Below are 25,921 nucleotides of genomic sequence, written 5' to 3'. Positions count from 1 at the left end.
GGATCCTTCTCGGTTCACAACAGCAACATCTGCTCCCGCCACCACATTCGGCACTTTCTAGCTTTTGCAAGTCGGAACGAGAAACGCTCTCCCTGCCCTATTTTCCTTTGCGTCAAAACAGTATGTAATTATGTTGAAAGGAAGTCCCACTTTTAGAAAGGAGGCAGTTGTTTGTTGCTCTGCTCGCAGACCCAGATGCTCTGGTGATGTTTTGTAAAACTTCCCAACTACCAACCAGCAGAATGACACACTCTAAAGGAAATGCTGTAAAAAAAAAGCTGGTGAATGCTGTATTAGACGTTTTACCGAGCCATACATGAAATTCAGAAACATAATCTGAATGACGTATAATTCAAGGACCAAAATATAGATTGTGGGCGTTTTAATTACTCAGACATGTTCTCAGGGCGGAAAGAAGAAGACTTGGTTTACTTAAACAACCAATAAAAACAAACAGAGAACGGGACTTAATGTGTTGGAAAGTGAGCCCAGCAGTTCACACAGCATGTTAAAGAATGTAGGCTTGGCTGTAAAACATTTGTTATTGTCCACAGAGCTGCTGGAGTAGCAGGCTGTTTACTGATGCTACTCTTAGATAAACATGATGTCAACACTGGCTACAGTGTAGTTCTGCTCTAGGAACAGCAGACACAACGCCGTCGCTCCTCAAACTGAAGTAGCATGGGAACATTGGATATACTACTAAAAAGAAAAACTGCATAAGTTAACACTACAAACTATTCTGGCAGAAATAGCTAGATTGATCTACCTACTGTAGCTGTTATCCAGTTCATTCTGGCCCCAGCCCTCCTCATAGCCTCTCCTCCCAGCCTCACCCTGATATGTCTCCTGTAATCGCGACATGAACTAATCCACAAATTAACCGAAATTCAATAACATGCTAGCACTCTACTATAGCATTGCCTTCACGGTTTTTCGTCATCTTAAGTTTGAGAGAGTAAGTAACATACCAAAAAAAATGTGTTCAGGTATTAATTCACAAAATAAATATGAAGATGTTCTCACTATTTATGTGTAGTCAATAGTGTATATATTCCATGGTACAGTATAAAGTGTATTCAAAGGCCTAGACCTTGGGAACTCACTTCAAATGCCTGCAGTACATTGGCACATTCATATCTTATGTCATATCATAACTTATATCATAAAAAAGTATCATTTCAAGCATCGTTGTTGTTGTGCTGACAGATTGAAAGGAAAGATCTTTGTAGTCTGGGTCTTCCAGAATTACCAAAGCTAGGAGAGTACCTTTTCACCAGAAAAGTTGGGCAATCATCCTGTGTTGGTCCATGTTATTTTTCACATAGATAGTGTTTTGATTGCCTGTGGGGAAAATAGTATTATTTACTCCAAAATTGCCCGGCTTGATTCCCATTGGGGGAACTTGTAAGCTCAGACTAAACATCTCTCCGGTCCCCTGCTCTTCGCGTCCTCTACTCCATTTCCACTGTCAGGTGAGGCTCCAGTTTCTCCGACAGTGTAGCACTCATTGGTGAAACAGCGGTCTTTACAGCTAAAGAACTGCAGCTCCAACACCTCTCAAACAGATGGTTATGTCAAAGAGCTATCTGGGAGTGCTCAAACACTGCAGGGGCTTAACTACATGCCTCTTCAAATGAGCTCTTCATAGCAGGATGAACTGGAATTCACTGGTGCAGGCTTCTTATGGATGACCATTAGTGAAAGAAAAAAAGATTTTGTGAAAAAAAATCCATGGTCAAAAATATGTTCTGCTTTCAAGTGCATATTGCCCGGCAACAGACAGTTAGCTCTCCATTCTGATTGCTCATGGATTCCATCAGAGCAACCTTTGTAATCACCCAGTAGAGAGATGTGTAGCCATGTTTGCAGATTACACTTGGTGTGGGTATGTTACAGAGTGCTGGAGGATAGCAGGTGTGAGATGAGTCACACTCCAAACTTGGAAAAGATGATGAAGATCAGCAACACACAAACAGAGATACGAGAGAAGAAAAAAGAATAATCTGGAGCAGGAAAACAGAGAGAAAGATGCAAAGTCACTTTCTTTCTGCTTGTCAGAGGTTTAGCCATCACCATCATCATCAGTTCCATCATGTCAGTCGTCAATTTCAAGAAACCAGAGACCAATGGGGAAACAGTTCTCCTCCTTAGAATTGCACAGAGAAATCAAATGGTAATTAATTCCTAATATGGGTTAGAAATAGCCTAATTGTCTCATGTGCCCACTGCTCTTAGCCACCAGTTGCTTGTTAAAGAGGATGAGTGAACCGTTAATGATGCTGTACAGTGCACTGTTGTAGCTTGGCACAGCCCATCCAGTATTCCTTAATTAAAATCCTGTGTACATTATGCCATTATTATTGCTGCTGAGAGAGTCATGGCTCATCTGCTCCCACTGGGAGCTTGGAATCATGACAGCATGGCCACGTTTCCCTTCTGTCACCCTGAAGAGAGAATACTGGTGACAAAGACTACAAAAGAAAAAGATCATTCACAACCGCTTTTCTCCACGAGGTTTGCAATTTTTAGCTTACCGGTGTTTGATATATCTACCTAGATGTCAGATATATGACAATTGTTGCCCAACCCTTTGCCTGTCAAGGTAATTGTTTCCCCTTGTCGGATATTCCTCAATTGTTTGCTGTCCCCGACTTATGTACCTCAACCACTGTCTAATACATCCAAGTCAAGATTCACAGATCTCATTATCTTATTATGCCCATCATCTCTGCACACAATATCGGTGGCACATGGAGAATGATAAGAGGACAAAATAGATAATATTATTCATGAGGATTTGCTGCCCTCTGAACTACATCATTTATGAGAGAAAAGGCATACCCGTTCTTGATGGTGCGCTTCAATGGACATCAGAAATCCTCGAGGCTGATTGTCCTAATCTAATACATGCAGTATTGGGAGATCCGCAAATTCACGATGGCCTCAGAGCTGTCATTGGTGTTCTCATTAAAGATTAACAGGATTGAGGGGATGGTGTCGTACACAGGTTGCCCCTTCGGTCTTTTCCAAGTGAATCCAAGGCTGCTTTTGTGATCCTTTCATGTCCCCCGGACCAAAGTCTGGAGAGAACAAACCGGCTCCATCTCTCTCACTGTCCCTGTCATTCCCTTTTGTGGCTGAATAATGAAAAGTGTCTTCGCACTGTGAAATTAGAGATCTAACAAACAAAGTAGCCAGGTTTTCTTTTTGGCACTATCTTCACCAGCCTGAAAGGATAAACAAAGGGAGGATTTTTTTTTATTTTTAAGAACTGAACAGCAGTGTTCTCAGCAATATTTGATCTAATATCCTGTTTGAGATTCAGTTTCAGACCATCACGCTATTTACTTCATACACACAGAGACCATTGAAACTCTCTTATCTCTTTCTCTCTCTCGGTTCTCTCTTTTAATGAATCACATTCCTGTTCACGTTGATGCTCTTCATGATAAAAAACAAGGAAACTGCTTGTTGTACACAGATGTGGTACTTTCAGTTACTAAACCACTGACTACATGTCTCAAAATGAGCCCCAGCACCGTTCCTCTGGCCTGCTCTATGGGCTGTGTGACAGGTCGAGAGGCACTGGGCCAGCGACCTAAGAGCCACACTCATGTGGGCAGTACCTGTATGCCACAACACATTTACATTTAGTCATTTAGCAGATGCTCTTATCCAGAGCGACTTACAGTAAGTACAGGGACATTCCCCCCCCGAGGCATGTAGGGTGAAGTGCCTTGCCCAAGGACACAATGTCATTTGACACTGCGGGGAATCGATCCGGCAACCTTCTGATTACTAGCCTGACTCCCTCACCGCTCAGCCATCTGACTCCCTTTTCCTCCCCACATAAAAGCTAAAGAGAGAATGATTGGACGCAGACAATCTAACTGTGAATTAAGATGGGCCACAGCTTATTGCAAATTACTAGTGGCTGTTGCTAGACTGCATTGGTCATAATGACTCCTGGATTTGAGAGTTTAGCAACAGATACTCAGAGACAGATCTTTTTATTGGACCCCAGAGCATATGAGGACGCATTCAGGCAGCCACCTGCCTTGCTGAATCACCCCCATGCCTTTCTGGTCTGTGACACACAAAGGAAATATCCTACTGTACCAGCCAACACAATTACAAAGGTTGTGACAACACTTGTCATTTCCAATGGTCACTGCGAAAGGCATCTACAGCTCTTTGTGGGTTATCTGCACACATTTACATAAATCCAAATGTAATTGACATCCTGAGGTAAATATGAAGTTCATGCGTCAGAATTTCTTGTCACTTAAGATTTAATTGAATCAGGAAACAATGTTCCTGTGCTTTGTCTCTGCAGGAGAGAACTGCATGGGTCATGCACTGCTGGGACAAGAATCCATCTGGGATAATTGACATTTATTCTATCTGAGCAGTAGGGCGTTAGCGAATGCTGATGGAGGACCATATTGTTTCAGTGGAGTGTGGAGAAATCTGTCTTCTGCTGTGTATGTGTGTGTGTGTGTGTGCATGTGTGTGTGTGTGTGTGTGGGGGGGGGGTGTTGGTCTAGAGAGAGGGGGTGGGGGAGAAAGAGAGATAGAGACAATGAAACTTTGGGCTCTGGGGACCATTACCTTGCAACCACATTGGTTGCTTTGTCTAATCTAATGCAAAAAAAAAGGCTTTTCGACCATATGACTCTTTCCGCCTCCAGAAAACAAACTTGAGGATCTACTTGAGCAGCACTGAGTTGACTGAACGATCGGAATCTATTAGTTCTTTACCAGGTTCATAAACCTGGGAATAAAGGAAAGTCTAGTGAATTCAGTTTTCCATGAATGCATTTGTTTTCCATTTCAATGATAACCCATTTTTGCAATTTAAGGGAACAGTTTTTGGAATTGCAGGCCACACATGAAATGAAATATAATTTTACTCAATATAGTACCGGTATGTTCCTTGAAGTTCAGAATGTTTTCATTTTACTGAATAGAAGGCAGTTACAGGTTAAAGGCAGACCATCTAGCATGGGTAACAGTACAGTAACAGCGTTAATGAGAAACGGCAAACCAAAGAGATGTAATTTGACCTGAGAACAGAGGGTACTTCAACAGGAACAAAGGATCGATCAGAATACTCTGTTCGGTTGATGCACGTCTATCACAGAAGTCTTTCACAATGTTTTAACTGGGGGTTGTTTATCTATTGTTGGCAAATTGACACTTTCGCAAAAAAAAACAAAAAAAACAAGGCCTGATACGTTCTCTTTAAAAAAAGTTGATTTATGGCTTTTACATGGGGTAAACAAGATGTGTGTATCTGGCCACTGGGAATTCTGCATCTTGGTGGAACTGGAAAATATGCAATTCTGAACTTGGCTTTAGACCTCCATGCAGGCAGCAGCTATATGTGACCTCTGCTTGACAGTTTTGCTGATGTGCCTGCTGAGGTTGGCATGTATAAATGAATCTCAATTTCCTTTATTAATTTTACGTCACTATAAATTTATTTCTAAGTGGACCTGCCCGAGCATTTCAGCTTACTGCAGTACAGGAGGAAGTGGCTCCGTCATTTTCACTCACGTAAGAACTTACGTATGTCATTTCTAAATGACATTGCCAGTATTTACCTTTGACCTCAAGGAATACGATCAGAAAATAAGTGACAGTATCTGAGCAGGTTTAAAATCACAAAAGTTAAATCTCTTTCACACAGTAAATTATTTTACAAAACCAGACCCACAATTCTCACAGTGTTTGGGGGTTGTGTCATGACCATCTGGGTTCAAACACACAGCCAAGGCCTACCAGCCAGTCTTAGCGTCAGGGTAAACTTTACATAGACCTTACCTCCTATTCCTTCTGTTTGCAAAACAAACAGAAACTGATCTCAGAATAGACACCCATGTGACTGCCCCTGGCATATATATTCTGCCTGCCAGAGCTGGTAATCCAAAGCAGAGCGGGGGAATAACTTTATCTGAGATATGATGGCATCTGTCTCTCAGGCTGCAGCCTCCTCATTACAGGCAGTTTCTTTGACTGGTTGTTCAGGCATCAGCTGTCACAGTTCATCAGCCATGCCAAGGTAGGGGTGAGATAAACAGTTGCCACGAGGCTCCTGTACAGCACTGGAGCTGCAGAGAGATCAACTCTGTGACCCAGCATGCAGAACTGCTCTCAACATAAATTATAATTCTCTTGCAATACATCCCACATTTTCAATGGATCAAAAGTGGAGGAAAATACTAGGTACACTACAATAGGGCGTGTGTTCTTGTAGAGGTGACGGGAGGGGAGGTATAAAGATGACCAGCAGGTAAGCACCCTTGCTATTCGGCTGTGTCCTTCTCCCTGACCTGGCCGTGGTTGTATTCGGACAACCTGCCACAGCACCTGTCGTCTTTCCCTGCTCTTCCTTCAGCATGCAGGGCACTCCGCTCTGCCTGCCCTGCCCTGCTCCGAACACCTCCCAGTGATCCCAGAGCACATTCCAGGAGCAGGGAGAGGAAAAGCCGCAGATTTTCTCAGACGCGGGCGTTAAAGTCAGTGGTCAGGGAGGGAGCTGGCGCTGAGGGATGGTCTTAATCCCTCCAAATCCCTAGAAGCTTGTGTACCTGACCCAATGGCACTGAAAATAAATTAGTTCCCGATTGGCAAAGATTTCTTATGGAGGTTCTAACTTAGCAGTGAGCTGATCTAAGACTATACTTTTCTTGCTTATTTTTCTTATCACCTGTGTCATGAGTTGTGCGCGTACTGGGAAGAATCATCACAAACAAAAAATGTCCTTGATCCCTGTCTAACCTCCGTGTGGAGATGGGACCACTCTGTTCCTCTGTAGTCTAACTGTTACACTGTCGGGTTTTCTCAAGGTTATGGCCATTACCTTATCCCTGTCTCCCAGACCTACTGAAGTAAAACACTGAAATGTTGTTCCTTTAGAGAGTGCTTTGACACGGATTAAACACACTGACTTTATCACATCCATTTTGCTTTACCAGGATGGATGGTTACAGAGTACCGAATGAGAAGAACAAAGTTGTTTGGAAAGGAACCTAAAATAACTTTCGCATGAAAGAAATAGTCAGTCTATCTTTTAGCAAAAATGTAATACAATTGCAATTTTGGAAATGCATGGCTAACGTCGTCTTGATAATTTCTCTTTATTAAAATTATTTCATAATCCGAATCTCATCAAAAATCACTGTATATAAGGGTATGTAGTCTATGAGGCATGACATAAGTCAAACATAAAACACTTTCAAACAATGCACCCCACAGAGGTAATGAGTACCGTGTTTCCATTATGATATATGTAACCTAAATGATCCCACCACTGGCTCCAAACACAAAGAATGTTTACTGAGATCGTTCCTGTGGGAAATCTAGACTGCGACGCTTGACGATGTCCATGGGTCTGAAATCTGTTTAAACATGATTTATCCTCTTTGAAATCAGATACAAGTACTCCAGACTAAATGTAGGGAACAAGAAAAGAAAATAAGCAAAGTATTTCTCAAAGACCAGTGCAAGGCATTGATATCCACCAGCCATGTTCCCTCAAAACAGCTGATAAGGGCGATTCTCAGACTCTGATTCTGGGCATTTCTAAGATTTGTCAAACATGGTAACAGATTGTTCAGAGAATGTTCTCCCAACATACTTTTCTGTTATAGTTACATAACCTTTTTTTCCTCATTTTTCTTGAAATTTTTATTTATTTGATTTGGTGGTACAGATTACAACTCAAACAAAAAATCCTGGACGATCACATCTTTCTCATTTAAAGTGAATTATCCCGATGTGTGAAAGTATAAACAATTAACGTTCCGTCAGGGACGCACCTCTCAGAGAGATTAGAGAACATCTCCAAAAAGGCGGTGTCACGGTTGCGTCAGAACGAAAAGGTCAAAAGCTCCTCTCAGTTGTAACCTCTCAAACCTGAGCTGAGAAACTATCACAGAGGAGAGACCATGGAGGTCTTAACAGTGGGATCTGAGGGGGGGGGGGGGGGGGCTGTGTACGACGCCAGCATGGCGAGGAGAAGGGGTACTGTGCCAGTCCCTTAGCCCACACACTCTCAACCACTTATCAAGAGGGATGTATCCAAGATCGTGTGGAACAATCTGCAAAGGTCACTCTCAGCTGGTCCCCTCGCTCAGCAGTCAATCTATGCAGACGAACAGCAGCCTCAAGCTGTGCGAGAAGAGAGGCACTTTGTCACCTGGTGACCAGGAGGCCAAACCCGTCTGATTCAAATCATTCCGTGAGGTAGAATGTAGAGCACTCAAATAACAGACTATGGAGACATGTATTACCTATCAATATGGGACTCTTTATTCCTAGGACCTAAAATATTCCTCCCTGTAATAATCCCACTGGCAAGAGCCCTATAGCTTCCATTCAGGTGAGCTTCTTTGACTCACGGTGCTATTCTAGTGGGTGTTCAGGACCAGCAGGCTGCTACAGAGCACCTCAGACTAATACTAATTAGCCTGTGGGATTATTCTTTAGATGATTTATTTAGTGTGTCAAATAAATTCAGCGTAAATGAATGGAGCATTTAGATAAAGTTAAAATGATTTAGCAAAATGACGCATTCAAGTCCCCAGTGTGTGCGGTGTTTACTTGTCAGTGCCCTGCGTAGGGAGTTGCTCTACTTATGGAAAATTATTTGTGGGGATATTTGCAAAGAGGTGTGTTTTTTTCCCACCACTCTAATTAAACAATGTAAGTCTTATCGAGGACATAGATATTCATAATGCCAACCTCGAGAACTGGATGTCACCTTAAAGCCATAAACAAAAGATGAATGTTAGTCAGCTGCGATAGTGTTATGTAATCAATCTTGTGACTTATTTGAGGAAACCGAATATTTCCACCATAAGAGAGTGCTGACACAGACATAAAGATATTAATGAACGTATTATAATTGTGTGAGATCTATTCACATGACCAAATGCTTGAAGTAGCCTATGCCTGGCTGGTTTCTCATAATGGGAAAATCAAAGGATCGGGAGGGAATTCTGCTGTTAGAAGTGCACCAGCATCACCCTGTGGTTTTAAAAGACCATTACACACAAACACACACAGATTGATAAAGCAACTGCATAAAAGCATACATCTGCTTCCCAGGTTCCTATTGTGCAATTACCATATTCTCACAGGTCTTCTCAGTGTGTGGAGTGGAGGAAAACACCAAACGAATTAAACTAAATAGGACCCATGCATCTCATAAACCAACGGCCATTTCCACACCTGAGCATTTGGTTGATAGTTAAGAGAATTTGTGTAATAAACTTTGACTAGATCGAGCATAAGGCTGGTGCCACTAGCAGAGGGAGGAGGAAGACACCTCACTTCCTGAGCGCTGCTGCAGTCACGGTACACTGCCTGGGGAAAACTGAAGTGTTCTTAGCCATAGCACTAGCTATCATGGAAGCGGAGTCGTCATAAAGTTATGCCTGCCAGTCAGAGGGTTAGAAAAGGACACTTTTAATAAGACTCTCTTGTTATCGCTTCTGTACGTTTGTGTAGAGAAAACTACTCCATGTCTCGTACCATCATTGCGCATGTGGAGTTCACAGATTGCGGAGACGGGTTAGTAGCTCGCGCTACTTACTAACGTTAGGAAAGCTACATTAGCTAGCTAGTTGGCTAGCGCCTAGCGGCCTTGTGAAGCTGGCTCTAGCTGTCAGTCGGGAAGCTATTCACCGAGTCGGCGAGCAGTGCAAGCTAGCAAAGTATCAACAAAGATGTATTAATAGTTCTAACTAAAATGGCAGATAGCTAGTCAACTCTGCTGTGGGGGGCAAGTTATTTAGAACTAGGTAGCTAGTCAACGTCAATCTGGAACGCCAGCGACTTGTGAAATAGCTTGCTAGCTGAATGTTGTTGTGTTGTTTGCTAAGCTATATATCTTGCTGGGCTAGCTATATTAGCAAGAAACATGTACCAAAACTAACTTTACACTTAACTATCTTAAATGCCAACTAGCTAATAAGCTGCTAAATCGGATATCTATTTAGTTAGCGGGCCCGTTACATTGAAACTTGTCTGTTGCCAAGTTTAAGTCAGCTGGAGTTAGACTAGCGAGCTAAATAAAAGTGGGATAGAGCAGGTATGCAGTAGTAGTAGCTTCAGTATAAATGCGTGTGCATGCGTTAACTTGCTAACTAGCTTGTTTACGAGCCAAGTAGACGCTAATCTTCTTTGTTTTGCTTTCAGAGTCTTTTTTATTAGCCAATGAGAAGTTAACCAGCTAGCTAGCAGGCTAGCAATGTCATTGCCATCTGCCGATATGCTCGAAACTCCACCTGGTTATCCCTTTGAAGAAATAGAGTATGCGGACATTGAAGTTGAAGAGGTAAGCAACAACAGAGATGTAGCTAGTTACATACTGCTGTCCATTTGACAGCTGTGAGTTACGTGTGAATTAATGTAGCCATATTGCTTATCAGTCCGGCATCATAAGGATGCATGCTAATTAATGCACAGTAGTTTTCTCCTTATTGATCCTGGGAAAGCACCCTGAATCATAAAATGTCTAAACAAGAAGTAGGCCTATTCAACACATTCTAATGCCAACAACATACGCCGCTAATGCATGCTTCCATGTCGCTGATAGCCGGAGAGCACTATACAGAAGTCCTTTTCTGTCATTCTAAAACTAGCTACATTTTCCTTTTCAGGTGGTTGGCAGAGGCGCTTTTGGAGTTGTCTGCAAGGCCAAATGGAAAGGCAAAGACGTTGCGATCAAGACCATAGAGAGTGAATCTGAAAGGAAGGCCTTCATAGTGGAGGTATGGTTATTTTATGAGAATGGGAACTTAACAGTGGGCAGCAACAATAAACCAGCAACCATGAACATTCCCTTGAACCAGACTAGTCTATTCAGTGAAATCTATCTTTTCTCTCTCATCCACTGCAGCTGAGACAACTTTCTCGAGTGAATCACCAAAACATTGTGAAGTTGTACGGCTCTTGCAATAATCCAGTAAGAAATGAACGGGTGATGGTGTCATCTTAGCTTCTGACTTGTTTGACTTGTATCCAGATATGCCTCTTGATGTCTGCTGCCAGAGTTTTCAGTCTGGTCCCTTTTACTCATTGTCCTGTGTAGGTATGCCTGGTGATGGAATATGCTGAAGGAGGGTCTTTGTATAATGGTGAGTCTGGCCGGACACTGCTGGGCAGGGTGCACAGTGGGATGAACATTGCATGGAGGGTGCAATACACTCCTTGTATGTCAATGTCTAGTTAACAACAATTAATCAAATTAGATTTTTATTTATTTATTGTCCACTCCCTGCACTTAAGCCTGCTATAAAAAAATACATATATCCTTCACATGCACTTTATCTGCTGCTGTTATCCACTGAATATAATGTATCAAAGTTTCTCACAGGTTTATTTTATCTGTAACTTTGATGCTATTCAGTAACTGCGTTCTTTAGCCCTACCCCGTTGGTGGAGGGAGTGTATGTACAGCAAATGTGTTTTATGTTTCTAAAGAGGCGTGCTGTACTCTGCACGTACAGCTGTACTCTGTGTCTTCAGGTGTGTGGCAGTGTGTGTTTGTGTGTATTTGAGGTGTTGTGACAATGTTTTCTGTCCACAGTGCTGCATGGTGCAGAGCCCCTCCCCTATTACACTGCCTCCCATGCCATGAGCTGGTGCTTCCAGTGTTCACAGGGGGTGGCATATCTCCATGGCATGAAACCAAAAGCTCTCATTCACAGGGACCTCAAGCCACCCAAGTATGCTCCTCCTCAACACTCGTCTCTTGGTTGTTTGTTTTCTTGTTTATGACAAAAGTGCTAAAGGTCTTAGCCTGTACCATGTTTGATGTTGTTGCTACATTGCTGTTAGAAAGACATTGTAACCCAAATAAGCAACGTCCTCCTCCATTCTAGTGGTACCTGTAATACAGGATACCCCCCCCCCCGTATCCCTCCTTTTGTTTCCCTCCTATTTTTGTTTTATTCTGTGTTGAGAATGGAGGCCTGTTTTATATTGTGCTACCGATTGGTTGTATTGCTGTACATGCTGTGGAGGTTATTTATTGGGCTCAGACAGACACAAGTTCTTGGCAGGACACTATGGGAATGACCAGCAGGTCCATTTCCTAGAGACCTGGCCAGGAGTTCTTGGGAAGAACTGGGTCATGCTACCAGGCCCAGACCACCCGTCAACACTCAGCCGTTCAAAAACCCGCCCCCCAGTGTGTGTGTTCTGCTCCTGCAGGGAGCTCCTATGTACATTAGATACTAGATTGTATACCTTTGCTGAGGAGCTGTATAGCTCCCACCAGGAAAACAACCACTTCCACTTTGCTTCACAAATGAAGAATGTTTGCAGTGAAGTTTTGGTGTTTCTGAGTAAACTCTCTATGTAGGTTTTTTGTTTGTTTGTTTTATTTGGATCCCCATTAGCTCAAGCATAAGCTGAAGCAATTCTTCCTGGGGTCCTACAATCTATCATGTGACAATACAATTTACGAGGTCTACGCTGCTTTCATTTATCCAATACTTTGTGAAGTCAACCTTCTAAAGCGATGTGTTTCTTTGTATGTGTTACAGCCTGCTGCTTGTTGCGGGCGGCACCGTGCTTAAGATATGTGACTTTGGGACGGCTTGCGACATTCAGACCCACATGACTAACAACAAAGGAAGTGCAGCGTGGATGGCCCCTGAGGTGTTTGAAGGCAAGTATGAGCACCACAGCCAGTATGAGCACCACAGCCAGGGAAGACTGCAGGAGACACACTCACAAAGGACCAATCACAATGCCTCGCTGAACAGCAAGTGTTAACACGGCAAACATGCCAGGGTGGTAGCAAGTAAGCAATGCAACTTTAAAAAAAAGTTAGAACTCATAGAATATGATTTGTATGTCCCGTGTGTTCTTTCATAACTTGGGCGTTCTCCGGTCAAGTTCAGCCAGTTGTGATTAAATGTAACCACCACCGAACAGAGATGTATGCTTGTCTGATGGGAGGGGCCCGCCCGTTTGTTTTTATTGGAGATCTTTGAACACTTCCTCTTCTCTTTCGCCACCACCTCAAACATGGAAACACTCCCTAACATGGAAACACCGTTTCACAATCTGTCGGCTAATTCATCTCCTTTTTTTGTTAGTGTGTTCAACATTCATCTATTCTTTTATGATAATCTTTATGTTCTCTGTTTATTGTTAAGATTAACTGAAATACCGCATATGGTTTGCCCGTGATACGTAGCAGTGTTCAACCCACCGACAGGAACATTGTCTGTTTTTAAAAACGTGTTAAGAGACATGTACTCGTGAAGGGGTTCAAAGGGAAACATTAGTTAGGAGAGAGTCATTATCTTGTTTGTTGGGGGAGTAACATGACTCCTATGCAATTAAACGTCTCACATTTGGCCCGAGAATGAACTCCTCAAAGCTCATTTGCATCACTTGGAAATGTTATCAAAAGGCCGCAGCACAGCAACTTTAAAGTATTTATGAGAAGCACTTTAATTCGGCAGTAATAGGCCTCGGTAATTACACATCTCAGGAGCTGTCCTCATTCCAATTAGAGCCCTGTTTTAATCATGGCTTCTGTGAAGGTACAGACATGATAACGGCTCTGGTGCTTTACTGAGCACATCTCCCCATGCCTGCCATGGGGAATTACGTCCCTCAGTCAAGCACAAGTTGGTGAGTTTTTTTCCCCTCCCTCCCCCTTTGTCTTTTGAAAGCCTTGAGTGATTCTGTATGTTCCTCTGTGCTTCCAGGCAGCAATTACAGTGAGAAGTGTGATGTGTTCAGTTGGGGCATCATTCTCTGGGAGGTGATCACTCGCAGGAAGCCTTTTGATGAGATTGGAGGTCCAGCCTTTCGCATTATGTGGGCCGTGCATAACGGTGAGTGTGGGAGGAGGGTACCGCTGGGTGGTGGGGGAGGAGGGGGGGGTTCGACGCTGTGCTGACATGTCAATCACCCAGCCTGTCCTGGGAGACCTGCTGGGAGATAAAATGAGTTTAGAGGCTGACGGCGAAGAGCAATTAAAAGACACATTCACTCCCCCCCCCCCCCCCCCTGCTCTGAGAGTGATGGAGCAGAATGATGATGGGACGCTGGGTGCACACCCGCAGACCGAGCGCAGCGGTCTTCATCCTCACACGTCACCATCACTCCTGCCGACAAGCTTTTATTCACACCGGCTCTAGCGCAGTTGTGGGTGAAGCCATATAGCAGGGGTTGTTGTTCTAGAGTTTTGGCGTGACTTACAAAGTTCTTGTCGACTTTTCTCCCATGTCGGTGTTCAGGCACCCGCCCGCCTCTCATCAAGAACCTGCCGAAAGCCATAGAGAGCCTGATGACTCGCTGCTGGTCCAAAGACCCCTCACAGCGTCCCTCTATGGAGGAGATAGTCAAGATCATGACTCACCTCATGAGGGTAATGTTGCACCCCCGACACGCTCCCCATCTGGGGGAGATCTGGGGTGAATGCCACCAGTACTGTTCACAATGAGGCTCTTCTCAGAGTACGGCTTCCTGCTGTCACATGCTGTTTTACTCATCCCGTATTGAGACTTGTTTTGTTCCAGGTAGACGGCATTTTACAGCAGTGCAGTAAACAACCTCACTTGCTCCTAAAGTGTGTTGCCCTCCTCTTCCACAGTACTTCCCAGGTTCGGATGAGCCCCTGCAGTACCCCTACCAGTACTCAGACGATGGGCAGAGCAACTCGGCCACCAGCACAGGTACAGAGTGCCAGCAGTCATCTGGCCGGGCACGAAACAATACTTGTCATCATGAGATTTTTTACAGCACCGTGGAGTTAAGATGGATACATGAAGAATTAAATAAAACAATAGATGACCGACGCTTGTTAACTATAGTGTACTGACAAGATAAAACATTTTGAATGGATGAGTCCATAAAAAAAAAAAAAGTCAATATAACAACTAAAAAAATTCCCATACGGGGTTGATTTTAGCCGCATAAACAGATTAATAAAATGAAAACGCATTGAATCCGAGACGATGCCTGTACCTACACGATTGGCGGCTATTAACAACACAGAAGTACAATGACAGTTATTTAGCTGCTGCTCAACAACGAACGTCACTAGTCTTCATTTATCCCTGGACTCACTAGGGAAGGTGAAAAGTTGCTAAATCCAGTGACATTGTCTCTAAATTAGCAAAACTGTTTAACGTAGTATTAACCGGTAAACATTAGTATTTTCGGTTTATTGTTAATATGAGCATTTGTAATCTCCGTGGTGTTGCAGGATCCTATGTTGATTACACTTGCACCAGCACGAGCAACAGAAGTGACGTAAACATGGAGCATGGCGACTCTCAAGGGAGCAACGACACCATCAAGATCCCCTTTCAGTTCAAACCAAAGGTGAGACCCCTCCCAGCTCTTGTGGATAAGCTAAGACAACGTTTCTATGTCCAGAACCAATTGGCCCAATCTTAAAATTAAAGACAAATCTACAAAAAATATAGTTTTTCCTACCAAATAACTTCAAAAGGCGTGATATGCAACCATGGCAAAGAGCAGTGCCCTCTGAGATTGTGTAGGAAGGTTTATTAGTGTGACTGTGCTCACAGGTAGACCCCTTGTGGCCCAGTCTGCCGTGTAGGGAGGTTTATTAGTGTGACTGTGCTCACAGGTAGACCCCTTGCGGCCCAGCCTGCCCCTGTCCAGAGGGAGCAGCGTGGAGAGCCTGTCTGGACGCCCCCAGTGCCTCCCCTCGTCAGAGAGCAAGAGGATGAGTGCCGACCTGTCCGAGCTGGAGCACAGGATGCCCTTTGCTTCTACAGGTAACGTCAGAAACCACACCTGCACACCTCAGTACACACACCGCAGCCGGGGGAAGAGCACTTTGACTCAAACAGTAAGTGACTCACAAACGGTTCAGAGGACGCACACTCATTCACACCACATGCTCCTCCAGTTAAACTCTTATTAATCTCTTATTCCACGTCGAATTCATGCTATTCCAGTGAGCGTGTCAAAGCTGTCGTCATGAGAACAGAACAGCGTGCCTGCGGTGGGCTGTAGGACAGTCGCACAGTACTGTTTCAGCATGTACTGAAGCGTGTTCGATCCAGACGTAGCTCTTGTGTGGGAGAATCTGCATTCCTCTCAAGTCTCATTTCCTCTGCTTTCATCACTCCAAGGTGATGCCTCTTCCTATAAAGGCTCCATATGCCCCTCCCACAAGGGACTGATTCCTAGCCAACGTGCCAATCAGACCCTCACTCTCACATGATCTAAGGCTTCAAGTATGAATGTATAGTGTTCAGCAACATTGTCATGTCTAAATTATGCCACAAAAGCTTTTAAGCACTGTTTTAGCAGTTTTTTTTATTTTTTTTATTTGACTTCATTACCTTGAGTATTTCTGTCATTTCGTCTCCTGGTGTAAACAGTGCCACTCAACAACAAAGGCAAACAATTCAAAAGCCAAATAAAACACGTGAAATACCATGAATATATATATATATATATATACTGTATGTGTTAAAGCTTGGTAGAGTCTGTCATGTCTGTGCTGAGATTTCACTATGCCACTGTGCCATGTTTCAAGCAGCTTGTCTCTGTCAGCCCCCCCCCCCCCCCCCTTCACAGGTCCTGGCATGGACAGGACTGCATGCCGCCCCCTGTATGTGCTCTGCATGCATGTTAGAGCCAGCGGGAGAGCTTGGTCTGTTCGTCCACATGTCTGCCCCTCCTTCCCTCCCCAGGCTTGCCTCCCCAGGCTCTGTGTACTTTGCATGCCTGTGTACGGAGCTGTGTGTGTGTGTGTGTAGTTTGCATGCCTGTGTACGGAGCTGTGTGTGTGTGTGTGTAGTTTGCATGCCTGTGTACGGAGCTGTGTGTGTGTGTGTGTAGTTTGCATGCCTGTGTACGGAGCTGTGTGTGTGTGTGTGTAGTTTGCATGCCTGTGTACGGAGCTGTGTGTGTGTGTGTGTGTAGTTTGCATGCCTGTGTACGGAGCTGTGTGTGTGTGTGTGTTTTTGCAGCACGCCCCCCGTATAAACGAGGCCACCGTAAAACGGCATCATTTGGCACCATTCTGGATGTCCCCAAGATCGTCGTAACAGGTATCAGTGTGGAACTCCCCCCTGCGTCCTGGTCCCAGGGTGAACAGTAGCTGGCTTGACTCCTCTATTTAGCAGGTTGCTCTGCACTGGCATGGCCCTCTAGTGTCTGTTACTCCAGGTCACACTTAGCACACTCTTGGAAATCTGTATTGAAAAGAATAATACAGTTTTCCCCATCTACCTTTCTCTCCTACCTGGGTGGAACCCCATTTCAGGAGTGGAATCGTGTCTCAAATCAGGGTCTGTTTTTAATGAGGGATAAACCTGGAGAAATAGACACCGAGTTCTGTTTTCATCTTTGTTCTTTGTGGTTTGGATAGTTGATTAAGGGGCATGAGTTAACGTGGATGATGTCTTATCTGGCTTTCACCCTCTACCATCAAAATGCTAAATTGGTGCCTTTTCAATTCCTACGCAATCTACTACGAAAACATATATTCAACCCATGTCTGTCTCATGTGACCTCTGGTTGAAAGACACAGTGTTGATTTAGGTCATAGTAGGTTATCTAATCAGGGAATCGGAGGGAACTGAGGTAAATGGCTGTGATCAAATGTATAACTCATGGTCTTGCCTGGCTGCAAATCATCAGGAGAGAAATACCGCAAATGTATTTGAGCCGCTAAGTCCTTGCCTTTCATTCTTAGAGGACATTGTGAAAGCTTGGCACAGGGTTTTTTTTTCTCCTTTCTTGCTTTACATCCATTAACTTTGTAAAGTCACTTTGATTAATTTCGCTCGCATTGAGGGTCAAAGCTATTATTACCAGCATAGACAGGGATGAAAGAATCTGGGACATTGCTGGATATCACTAAAAAGGTCTTCTGTTTGGAAGTAAGAGCTGAGGGAGGCATGTTGAATGAGCGCCTAATTAAACGCCCTGACTAAGAGCCTCGTCTGACGCAAGCTGTTATTGAAGGTATGACAAGCTGCCTGTGCACACCTGCATGTCAGTCATTTCTAATGGTCATTTTTTTCCCCCGTCTCCATTTTTAGTCTCCTATCTAATTAAGACTGTATGATGTTCCAGATCAGCATTCCATTACTCATTTATCTAACAGAGTATGATTTCAGCTTTATTTATTTTAATAGATCATAGCTAACTTTTAGATCACCTTATTCAATACCAGCAAAAAAAAATTGCTGAGGCGTGACAGTATCTAAAGGGGACCAATCACTGTTAGAATTGGCGTATATCTCAATTTGCTAGCAACGTTTTTTAATGGTTGTCTGCTTGTGTAGTGTGTTAGTGCCTGTTTTGTTTGTCTTGTGTACCTTTTTAATGAAATTATCCTTCGGTGTACTATACCATCCAACTATTTCCCCTAACTGCTAGGTCTTTAAATTTGTTCTGCGGTTCTACAATGGTCATATCCATTGCAGAAGTTGACATGTTTTGGTGTAGTTGTGTGAGCTTGACAGCAGTGAGTGCTGGCAGGTTGAGTAGACCACACAGACAAGTCCCAGCAGGTGTCCCATCTTGATACTCTGACAGGAAGACGTGGCTGTGAAGACCTTGTTTTTTCGCTCAGATCGAACTAATAATACCTGTAACTGGCCAAAGCCTATGTGTGGTTAGCTCAGGTTTACTCTGGCAGGTAATAATAATAATATATAGTATTTCTAGCGCACTTTACATTTGAAACAAATCTTAAAGTGCTACAGGTAAGATTATAAAACAAGGTAAAACATCAATATAAAATACAATTTGATAATTAAAACTCATAAGATCAGCTAAAAGGTTTTAGTCCTTTTTTTGTAAGTGTCAGTGGTTGGAGGTGCCCTCAGACGGTCAGGGAGGGTGTTCCAGATCCGAGGAGCGGCAGAACAGAAAGCCTGCTAACCCATGGTGCTGAGCTTAGGCCTCATGTGATGAATTAGTGGAAGGATAGCAGGGAAGAGCCTTCCTGTACTTCCCAGGACCCCTTACTTATTGGCCTTGTCTCTAAGGCCCTACGTCATAGTGTACTAACCCTACGTCACAGTGTACTAACCCTACGTCACAGTGTACTAACCCTACGTCACAGTGTACTAACTCTACGTCACAGTGTACTAACCCTACGTCACAGTGTACTAACCCTACGTCACAGTGTACTAACCCTGAAATAGTTCCCCCTCGCAGGCACAGCTCACCCCCCCCCCCCCCCCCCCCCCCAGCTCAAAGAAGCAGATCCGCACACAACACGTGACGCCAGCCATCGTAGTTATTTCCGTGGTAGTTGTGGTCTGCAGTGGTGTGTGTGTGTGTGTTGTGCTGTGTTTGTGTGAGGTAGGAGGCTCGTGCCATGGTCACGTTACCACCATGCCAGAGCACATGTTGACAGGCCGGCGAGTCGGGGGTTAAATCTGTGCAGCTGTCCTCTGTGCTGCCCTGGGTCCCCCTCTTCTACCGCCAGACACACATGTCCCTTGGAACTGTCTCATGCTGTTCTCCTCCCTCTGTCTCTCTCTCCCTCTTGTCTCTCTCCCTCTCTCTCTCCCTCTCTCTCTCCCTGTCTCTCTCCCTGTCTCTCTCTCCTGTCTTCCTCTGTCTCTCTCTCTCCCTCTGTCTCTCTCTCTCCTGTCTTCCTCTGTCTCTCCCCTCTCTCTCTCCATCCTCGACAGCCACCTGTGAGCAGCAGAGACGAAGGTCTGTGCAGGACCTCTCAGCCATCTGCTCAGAGTCCGGTCAGGTAAGTCTTCAACAGGATCCGTACTCTGTTGCCTTTTGCTGAAGCAGGGATTTCTTTTCCATTTTTTATGAGGATCCTCTTGTTTCTGTAAGTTTTAGTGGCATCAAACAGTTTGTACCCAGTTTGTGTAAGTTGCTTAGCGTTTTTGAGTGCTGATCCTGACGTGTTGGTCTGCCTCTCTGAGGTCTTGATGCTGCTCTGTCAGGTGAGGGACCCCAGTGGGAATATTAGCCGACAGCACGTATCGTCAGGCAGAGCCGTGTGTGATTTCTCAGTGTTAGAAAGATGATGTTCCACGTATAGGAGCCGACATTCTCCCCTTGTGGACACGTCACGTGAGCCTGCTGTCAGAGTTCCCTCCTCTGTCTTCTGCAGCGTATGTTAGTGTGTTGAAAGGCCCCGCGTCTCCCGGTACAAAAGTGGCAGTTCACACCTATCTTGGGGAGGAAATAGATGAGATATTTAAATAATTTGGCAACACTGAGTTTGAAGAAAGTTTTTTAAGCAAACGATATCTGAGGTGAACTCATGAATAGATCTGTTCTCCCCAGACTCGTCCATGTTGTGTATGTCTCTCAGTGAGGCGGAGGAACCATACACCAGCTTGGCCCTTCTGATGTGACGTAGCATTTTAGCACAGACTGAGACATCCGTTTCCACCTGAAAACAACCAGCCAAGTCAAGAGCCAACCCTTTCAATAGGCCCTGATTGGCTGTTCCTGGTGATTGACAGTGTTGCTGTCCTCTTACAGGGGAGCAGGAACAGCAGCAGATCCTCAAGTCCCAGCGTGAGGATGATGCCTCCTGACAAAACCAACAGCCGAGGATATGGCTTCTCTCCTGACGACCCCTCAGGTAACCCCACCAGTATCACACACTGTACACCTGACGATCCTTCAGGTAACCCCACCAGTATCACACACTGTACACCTGACGACCCTTCAGGTAACCCCACCAGTATCACACACAGTACACCTGCTGACCCTTCAGGTAACCCCACCAGTATCACACACAGTACACCTGCTGACCCTTCAGGTAACCCCACCAGTATCACACACACAGTACACCTGCTGACCCTTCAGGTAACCCCACCAGTATCACACACACAGTACACCTGCTGACCCTTCAGGTAACCCCACCAGTATCACACACACAGTACACCTGCTGACCCTTCAGGTAATCCCACCAGTATCACACACACAGTACACCTGCTGACCCTTCAGGTAACCCCACCAGTATCACACACAGTACACCTGACGACCCTTCAGGTAACCCCACCAGTATCACACAGTACACCTGACGACCCTTCAGGTAACCCCACCAGTATCACACACACATTACACCAGAGATGGCAAAAGTAAACACAACTTTTTTTATGAATTTTGTTTTAAAAAATATATTTTTCAACCTTTCCCCCCCAAAAAATTATTCCAATCCAAATGTTTTTTTGTGTGTTTTTTTTTCAAAACTTGAAAAGGTAAATAAAATCAACCTTTCAACAACAACAAAAACTGTCCAACAGTATTAGCTACTTTAGATATTTAATCAGCATTTAGTATCTTGTGATAACCATTTACTTGGGTCATTAATATGCTACACAGCTACTCCAGTTGCTGTTTGGGAGACAAGCTGGGAAGATCAGAGGAAGGTTAAATGTTACAACCAGTTTGAGTGAAATGAAGTCAGCCTCTGCAATCAGTTGTGTGGCCCTTCCACAGTGGAGGCCGTAACGGCATCAGTGTCATTGTAGATGGGGGCGTAAATCACTTGGAGTAGCCCTGCAGACATGACGTAATCCTCATCAATGATTTAAGGCACTGAGCTGCTGTCGCCTCGGGAGGAGGAGAGGGGGGGGGGGGGGGGGGGGGGGGGGGAGATGTGCAGGGACTATTTCTGTTGAAGGACTTCTGGTAGCTATTGATAACCATGCCCACTGGGCACAGCTTCCACCATGCCTGGGCTGCTGCAGTCAGAGGAAAACAAACAAGCTTCCTCTCTCCCTGTCCAGATACCAACGGCTCCGACAATTCCATTCCCATGGCATATCTGACCCTGGATCACCAGCTGCAGGTAGGGATCCCATATCTCCCCAGAGTCCCGTGGCTCCCCTGCCTGTCTCTCCTGATCGGCGTCTCTGGAGCACCCACACACACACACACACACACACACACACACACACACACACACACACTGCTGGATCCCGGGCCTGCTGTTTCCCCTCATGGCTTCTGAACACTGCTGGCTTGTATTGGTAATGAACTTGTAGCTGTATTTCCACTGATGTTGGTTCGACACTCTAGACTTTCTTCCCTTCCAGGACACACCTCAATTAAGTTAAGGATTACTATGTTTCCAATTGAGAACGTCTAAAAAGCAGACTGTCTTTATAAATACACTTTGACAAAAGCCAGGAGACATTTAGTGTATTTTTAAAAGCTCAGACAATTCCAATAGTGGATATAAATACATGTGTAAGTGGGTCTAACTTGGCTTCTAAATCTCTTAATATCCCCATGCATGGTTATTCCAGCCCCTCGCTCCTTGTCCCAACTCCAAAGAGTCCATGGCTGTGTTTGAGCAGCACTGCAAAATGGCCCAAGAATACCTGAAAGTGCAAACGGAGATCGCCTTGCTGATCCAGAGGAAGTAAGTGAACAGATCTCCCTTCACACACTTCAGTTGGAGATGTAGATTCTTTGACGTACGTTTAACCCAAAAGTTTTTTTTGTACCTGTTTTGTTTTGAGTTTTTTTTGTAATAACAGCTTCTCACTGCTCAAAGTGCAGTTTGCCTCACAAGTGTTGTTGAATGTCACCGTCCACATCTGTGCTTCTGAGAGAATGGCCTCCCCATGTTTATTATGGGATGCCTTGTGGCCCTCCTTGTACACAACTTCATACCTGAGCAACATCTGATGTGAAAAAAGCATTTAAACCTGGGCCTACAAGCATTAGAAGGCAACTGCCTTTGGAAGACAATCCAAGTCAAACAGCCTCCCTGAGCTCTGGAAGTATGGCTGCGTGGAACAGTTGACTGCTGACTAACAGCTCTGTTATTTATAGCCTGCGACTTGAGTGAGGAGTCCACCGTGTCTGTGGATTCAACGTTTTCACACTCCTGCCTGTGGGCCCCTCTTGTCTCGTTTCAAACACGGGCCCAAATCCACAATGTCTTTTCTCCCTGTCGACATGCTAATTTGTATTGTTGGTTCCTGTGCTGATGTCACTGCCCCTCTGCTTGGTGTAAAGGAAAGAGCTGATCGCCGAACTGGACCAAGATGAGAAGGACCAGCAGAACACGTCCCGTCTGGTGCAGGAGCACAAGAAGCTGCTGGAGGAAAACAAGAGCCTGTCCACCTTCTACCAGCAGTGTCAAAAACAGCTGGAACTGATCCGGGCCCAGCAACAGAAGAAACAGGGTACCTCATGATGGTCTGGATTCACCCCACCCCCGAGCCCACTGTCCTGCTTCAGAGACTCATGGACTGGCTCCATGTCAGCACCACCAGCCCCACACCCCTTTTTCACTGCTCTCCTGGTTCACGTATCGACTAGTCTAGAAAGTACCCCCCCCCCACACACACACACACACACACCCCCCTAAGAAGGATCTCCCCCAGGCCACCCACCCAGCCCTGGGCACAGGTGCCCCCTGTCCTCCAGGCAGACCTTGGGTCTCCCCCGTACTGGAAAAAGACCCGTGTTTCTGTGCGTTCCTGCATGTTGCATCACACACCCACAGCAAAGGACGCTCAATCGGGCTACCCCACCACCAGAGTCTCTCCGCCCGAACATTTGCACATCTTCACAGCTGAATATTGTCCTGCAGACCAAAACAATCAAATATCTGCCTTTTAACGAGCGGGTGATTTGGGGTGGTCATCCAGAGCCTTTCGGAGCCGTGAGGACAGCGGGCAGAGGGCTGGTTGTGAGAACCCGTCAGGATATGAGGCGTTCAGGGGGAATGGTGGTCCACAAGCCAGGAGGAAAAGGTGTGACTGGATGTAGTGTGTTTGTACGTGTCGCTCTCATAACCCCCAGGCTGCCTGGTCAGAGTGCGGCCCCATCCCAACACAAGCCCTGGGACCTAGCCTGAGCCCTGTACACTAGACAGGTATGAGGTCACTTTACATGTGTAACGTGGTCTTGCACCTAACTTCCCCTTTGATTGGTTGTGCTGCAATGTTTTTAATCCAACCTACTTTGGTTCCTCCAAAGTGCCCAGGGGTTGGTTTTGGGAAGAGGCTATCGGTGTGTGATGTTTCCTCTTCACTGAATGGCCCTAGTTAGCCTGACCTTGTCGTCAGTGGACATTGAGGATGTCCTTGACAATGTGAATGCCCAGATGGTTTCTAGATGAGTGTGAATTATGTGCATCATTTCATGTTTTTAAAACTTGAGTTGAATCTGTGTTCGGCCTATGTTCGATTACAAAGTTCAACCTGTGTTTTTTGTATCCATTAATGCAACAAAAAAACAAAAAAAAAAAAATCCAAATTTGGATTCTAAATACTATCTACATAGCATGTAGATACATCCATCCAATGATGTGTCTACACATCCATCCTTGTATGGTAGATATCTCCTCTCCCTGTTTGTCGGCGTCAGCATGACCCCTTAGAAAGACCACCAACTTCCATTGTTGAAACTGTCTGAGAGGATTTGATGTGGGCTTGTGTTTTTATTTGTTTATATGCAGGATGTATTTTAGATATGCCTTCTACATCGATGACATGGTGGGGGAAAACATGATGGTCCAGTCTGGAAACTAGCATATCACAGGCCCCTCCACAATGATCTGCCTTTAGGATCTCCAGCAGCACTCACAGCCTCATCCTTGCTTCTACTTCAGAGCCTAGTGAGGGAACAACACATTTACACCCCCTCCATTTTTAACATGACTTCAGTATTTGTTTGTGTTGGTGATTATGTCTTTTTTTATTAAGTAGTTGAATTTGTATGATATTTAAGCTATCCTTTTTTTTTCCATTAGGAATTATACTTTAATTTGGTATGGCAATGCAGATATATACAAGAAAGAGAGGTCCATCCCTCCATATATATTTTGTTTGTGTTTTTTAGTTCACATGTTGCCTTAGAATTTGATTGCTTGCATTTTAAGTCCTTGACAAGTTTTTTTCTGTGTTGTTGGAGAAAAGGAAACAAAGAGTTTCACTAGAGCCTCATGTAATGTAGGGCTGTCAGTGGGAAGGAGGATTCGACTGGGTCTTAGAGGGATTAGCTTCTTCCTCAGGTCGCCCCTCAGAGCAGAATGTCTGGTCAAATGAATGATGTCATTACACTTCTGAGGTCATCCTGGTGTAATCCATGACGGCCTTTCTCAGTGGACAGGACAGTTCTCTCTAGCTGTAGCAGAGCAGACAGAAGAACAGCCCTCTTCACTACCAAAAGTAAGGATTGGATATGGTCTTACTTTGAATGCAGTTCCCAAGTTTTTTTTCTTTTTTTTTCTTTTTCTTTCTTTTTTTTCCTTTTTTTTCTTCACCAGAATTCACCAGACCTGCCACAGTCCCTCTGATGTTTTGCACAATCATATATGGTTTTACTGGTCACACGTATAGTAACTTACTCTTACGTTTCTTACTTTTACATTGTTAAAAGTAGCCAGCTTTATTCTGAATGTTCATTTACAGAATCTATCCCCTTTTTCACTCATAATTCTTTTGAGATGTTTTCTGATGCATCTTCAACTTTTGGGATCATGTATGTGGCAGAAAAGAAGGCGTCATGAAATAAATTGAACAGTGAGAAGTTCAGTTGCCCTTGTCTCTGTGTTTTGTCTTGCTAGTTAGGTGGGTCGAGATTGTGTTTCTTATCATGAATGTTTTAAATCATCACAGCGATTACACTACTCCAATACACACCCCACCAGCCGCACTAACAGTATAGGAAAGCATGGGACTTCCTAGTGAAGATCCTCCTATGTTAGTGTCATGCCATCATTTGACCAGGAGATGGCGTACAAGATAAAGACACCGTTTCATGTCTAAGAACCAAGTTGTTTTCACAGACAAAGGACCTATACTTTGTCAGTGTATCAGTAGGATCTAACCGGTTCATGATTTTGTCATGATTCTGGTTAACCGAGTTTATTGATCATCTTAACTGTCCTTTTGAATGATGTAGTACAGTAATAAGGTCAATTACACAAATC

General features: G+C 44.5%; 1 protein-coding gene across 3 annotated transcripts; it reads left to right on the top strand.

Annotated features, from left to right (window-relative positions):
- Nucleotides 1-9,343: 9,343 nt before the first annotated feature.
- map3k7 (mitogen-activated protein kinase kinase kinase 7) lies at nucleotides 9,344-25,523 on the top strand. 3 transcript variants are annotated; one of them, XM_047021194.1, is made up of 18 exons: nucleotides 9,344-9,460; nucleotides 10,210-10,348; nucleotides 10,674-10,784; nucleotides 10,913-10,978; nucleotides 11,105-11,150; nucleotides 11,603-11,741; nucleotides 12,564-12,688; nucleotides 13,743-13,871; nucleotides 14,277-14,407; nucleotides 14,633-14,714; nucleotides 15,248-15,366; nucleotides 15,638-15,788; nucleotides 16,995-17,075; nucleotides 19,680-19,747; nucleotides 20,500-20,602; nucleotides 21,756-21,817; nucleotides 22,278-22,393; nucleotides 22,996-25,523. In XM_047021194.1, the coding sequence occupies exons 2-18, from the start codon at nucleotides 10,262-10,264 to the stop codon at nucleotides 23,174-23,176; spliced, it is 1,797 nt and encodes a 598-aa protein (XP_046877150.1). In that variant the 5' UTR covers nucleotides 9,344-9,460; nucleotides 10,210-10,261; the 3' UTR covers nucleotides 23,177-25,523. The 3 variants fall into 3 exon arrangements, with proteins under 3 accessions (XP_046877150.1, XP_046877148.1, XP_046877151.1); XM_047021192.1 differs by having other exon boundaries at nucleotides 9,344-9,582; XM_047021195.1 differs by lacking the exon at nucleotides 16,995-17,075 and having other exon boundaries at nucleotides 9,344-9,582.
- Nucleotides 25,524-25,921: the final 398 nt, after the last annotated feature.

The sequence above is a fragment of the Hypomesus transpacificus genome, chromosome 6 (genome assembly GCF_021917145.1).
Source record: "Hypomesus transpacificus isolate Combined female chromosome 6, fHypTra1, whole genome shotgun sequence".
Lineage (NCBI taxonomy): Eukaryota > Metazoa > Chordata > Actinopteri > Osmeriformes > Osmeridae > Hypomesus > Hypomesus transpacificus.
The sequence above is the reverse complement of the archived record's forward strand: the minus strand, read 5'-3'. Positions and strand labels throughout refer to the sequence as shown.

What these genes read in the sequence shown, in the direction of transcription:
- map3k7 (XM_047021194.1), top strand. Translation starts at nt 10,262, where the DNA reads ATGTCATTGCCATCTGCCGATATGCTCGAAACTCCACCTGGTTATCCC. An exon ending in CAACTCGGCCACCAGCACAG is followed by an intron (nt 14,715 to 15,247) that starts GTACAGAGTGCC and finishes GTGGTGTTGCAG; the next exon opens with GATCCTATGTTGATTACACT. An exon ending in CCCTGGATCACCAGCTGCAG is followed by an intron (nt 21,818 to 22,277) that starts GTAGGGATCCCA and finishes TGGTTATTCCAG; the next exon opens with CCCCTCGCTCCTTGTCCCAA.